The 3,524-nt window shown below is 56.1% G+C and overlaps 1 protein-coding gene across 1 annotated transcript in view; it reads left to right on the top strand.

Annotated features, from left to right (window-relative positions):
- Positions 1-1,817: 1,817 nt before the first annotated feature.
- The window catches only part of WNK4 (WNK lysine deficient protein kinase 4), a 74,986-nt gene continuing 73,279 nt past the window's right edge, over positions 1,818-3,524 (top strand). The window contains exons 1-2 of the mRNA XM_015426589.1: positions 1,818-2,059; positions 3,220-3,333. Of these exons, the coding sequence (XP_015282075.1) occupies positions 1,818-2,059; positions 3,220-3,333 (356 nt within the window). The remainder of the gene's footprint in view (positions 2,060-3,219; positions 3,334-3,524) is intronic.

Below are 3,524 nucleotides of genomic sequence, written 5' to 3'. Positions count from 1 at the left end.
TGAAATCTCAATTGGCACTTTGGGGGTTGCTAGAGGATCAGTTCCTCAGTTTTCCACAACGTGCCTGCAAGGCGTTACTTAACCCCAGTGAGCCTTAAGCTGCAAACTCCTACACAGCAAAACACAATCACTTCTGGGCTTGTTAACCTCACCCCTCCACTCAAGGCTTGCACAGAGGGACAGGACCGTTTTTTTTTACTAGAACACCAGAACCTTCCAGAGGTGCCTTCTGTGCCAGTACAGAATAGGTCACATGGGATCCCAGAGACGGTCACTTGAAGAACACGAGCGCCAGGTAAGCAATTTCTCCCTCCCTCCCTCTGTCTCCCTCCCTCTCTGCTCCCTCCTTCAGGCCTTCCCTTCTCTTGGTTCCCGCATCTTAAGCCCGCCCTCAGGTGTGCCTGCCCCCCTGCCCAGCCAAATCCCCTCTACTCCTCGGAGCCAGAGGGCAGCTCTGCAGCAAAAGGCCGACCAGGGCCCAGAAAGAGACAGACTGTGTTACCTCCTCAGTTCTTCTTCTGCCAAATGACTTCTGCGGGGTCATTCCCTGGGGTCCAGCACTGGATCAGGAAACTAGAGCCAAATCTCCATAACCTTTGGCTTTATCCCTCTCCTGCTAATAAATGGGCTCCTCTGCTTCTTGTGAGCATTCAGACAATAGACAGCCAGTTTGGTGTCGTGGTTAAGTGTGCGGACTCTAATCTGGGAGAACCGGGTTTGAGTCCCCACTCCTCCTCCACTTGCACCTGCCTGGATGACCTTGGCCAAGCCATAGTTCTGATAAGAGCTGTTCTTGAAAAAGAGCAGTTTCTGTCAAGAGCTCTCTCAGCCCCACCCACCTCACAGGGTGTCTGTTGTGGGGAGGGGAAGGGAAAGGAGTTTGTCAGCCGCTCTGAGACTCCAAGTGAAGGGCGGGGTATAAATCCAATCTCCTCCTCCTCCTCCTCTTCTTCTTCCTCTTCCTCTTCTTCTTCTTCTTCTATAGACGGGTTCCCTGTCTCAACCCTCCAACAGCAGAACAAAGTTTGAGTCCAGTCAGGCACCTTTAAGACCAACAAAAGTTTTATTCAAGGCAGGGGCTTTTGCGTGCATGCACACTGTATCTAAAGAAGCGTGTGTGCACACAAAAGTTTATACCTTGGATAAAACTTTGTGGGTCTTAAAAGTGCCTCTGGACTTCAAACTTTCTTCTGCTGCTTCAGGCCAACACGACTACCCGCCTGAATATATCCTCTAACAGCAGAACAGTCTACCCTCCCAGGTTAACAAAATGCAATATAGGGCGCAGTGAGCCACCCAGGCGGTTACAGGGACACGATGGATAAAGCCCCTGCAGAGCAAGTCTCAATGCCAGCAAGTGAGACTTGCTACAGTGCAAAGGCCCACCCGAGCCAGCGCACTGTGGTGGTGAGCATGCCGGGTGGGAAGCAGAGACAGATGGGTCCACACTCGGCCACAAAACACACTTTAGGCCAGCTGTTCTCTCTACGCCTAACCTCCCTCATAGGTAGTAATTCGAGAGGGGATAGCCGGGTTAGCATTAGGGATTACATTACATTACACATTTGACTTATATACCGCTCCTTCCCGGAGGCTCAGAGCAGTTTACATAGAGATTTAAATTACCTAACTAGGGCCACAGTGCAAGGGGAGGGGTGAGTGCCTACCAGGCACCGAAGCAGCCGTGATCTTCTTCTTACGTTGTTCTTATCCGTGGCGGGTTCTTGCTGTATTCAGGCGACGGTGTCTCGGCGGAGGTCTCTCTCTCTCTCACATCGACTCCTTCTGGGGTGGTCCTTGCAGTGCGCGGCGGCGCGATGGCTGCAACTGCTGGTCTCTGTCCCGCAGGCTCCGACCGCGCTACGTCACCACGCTGCCACGTCGCCCGGACCAGTCACCGCCCGGGTCGCTCGCTGCTTGCCGCCAGCCCTGCCGCCATGTTTCTCTGCCGGATTGCTGCTCGCCGTTCACTGCCACTGTTCCGCCGCCCAGCCGATGGGCACAAGCCACCTTTTTCCAGTTCCACAAACCAAACCATGAACCGATACAAACTTGAGAGGTCGGTTCATAAACTGAACCTATTAATGATCCCTGCTTTCTGCTCCCTTCCACTTTTGCTGGGGAACAGAAAGCAGGGGGTTTAAATGGCTGGGAGCCATTTTAAACGGGAGCCATTGAAACCAAACAGAGTTATTTCATGACAAACAAGAGATTGGATTTATACCCCGCCTTTCACTACCTGAGGGAGTCTCAGAGCAGCTTACAATTTCCTTTCCGTTCCCCTCCCTGTGAGGTAAGTGGGGCTGAGAGAGCTCTTTTGAGAATGGGACCTGAAAGTGAGAGGTTTCATAAACTAGGGTCATGCGCTGGGAAAACTGACTTCTGGGTCCCCAGCGGGGCGATTCAGTTTGGCTCACTTTAGCGCAGCTTCAAATATGGTGCCGGGTGGGAGGCCCATGAAGCGCTAGGGTGGGGGGTGGCAGCCGCTGCCAGTGAGGTCCCTTAGGGCCTTGCCCAGACTCTCTTGCAGAGATGGACCCTTGTCCTTCCCAACTGCTTTATGCAGCCCAGATCAACTCCACGTTTACTCAGAAGTAAGCTGTGGTGGCTCAAGTGGTTAAGACGCTGAACTGCAGGCTGGGGAAGGTCAGTAGTTCAGCAGTTCGAGACCCGAGTGTGCCGCCTGATGGAGTTAGCGCCTGTCTCTAGTTCCAGCTCCTGCCAGCCTAGCAGTTCGAAAGCAAGAAATTGCAAGTAGATAAATAGGGACCACTTCAGTGGGAAGGAAACAGCGTTCCGTGCGCCTTGGTGCTTAGTCATGCCGGCCACATGACCATGGAAACATCTTCGGGCAGCGCTGCCTCTTTGGCTTGGAAACGGAGATGAGCCCCGCAACCCTAGAGTCAGACTCGACTGGCTTTCGAGCAAGGGAACCTTTACCTTTACTTTTAATAAATAGGTACCACTCGGGTGGGAAGGTCACAGCGTTCCGTGTGCCTTGGTGTTTAGTCCTGCCGGCCACATGACCACGGAGACGTCTTCGGACAGTGCTGGCTCTTCGGCTTGGAAACGGAGATGAGCCCCCTGGAGTCGGACTCGACGGGCTTTCGAGCAAGGGACACCTTGACCTTTAAGTCCCACGGAACCGTCTTCCAGAGCAGGCTACGGGGAGGGGGGTGCGCTTCAGGCCCCCGCCCCGCCCGCCCTTCCCCTCCTCAGCGGGCGCTTAGCAGGGGGGCTGCCCGAGAGGCGCGGCCTGCCGCCGGAGCGGGACCCCAGGGCCGGGGCAGGCCCGGAGCCCGCGCTGGGATGTGGCCCGCGAGCCGAATGCCAGTAAGCGCGCCGAGCGTGGCTGAGGCCGGAGCCCGGCAGCGCCAGGCGGCGGGGGGCCTGGCTCCGTCGCCTGCTCGCCGTTGGCTTTCCCTCGCGGAGCGCCAAAGCGCACAGGGGGCGGAGGGACTCGGCTTCCGACGGGCGCCGTCTGGCTGGGCGGGGGGGCGGCGTCGAGGCCGCGGCGCGTGTGA

This window comes from Gekko japonicus, unplaced genomic scaffold (genome assembly GCF_001447785.1).
Source record: "Gekko japonicus isolate JY-2015 unplaced genomic scaffold, Gekko_japonicus_V1.1 scaffold1636, whole genome shotgun sequence".
NCBI lineage: Eukaryota > Metazoa > Chordata > Lepidosauria > Squamata > Gekkonidae > Gekko > Gekko japonicus.
Note: the sequence above shows the minus strand (reverse complement) of the source record. Positions and strands in the feature narration are given on the sequence as shown.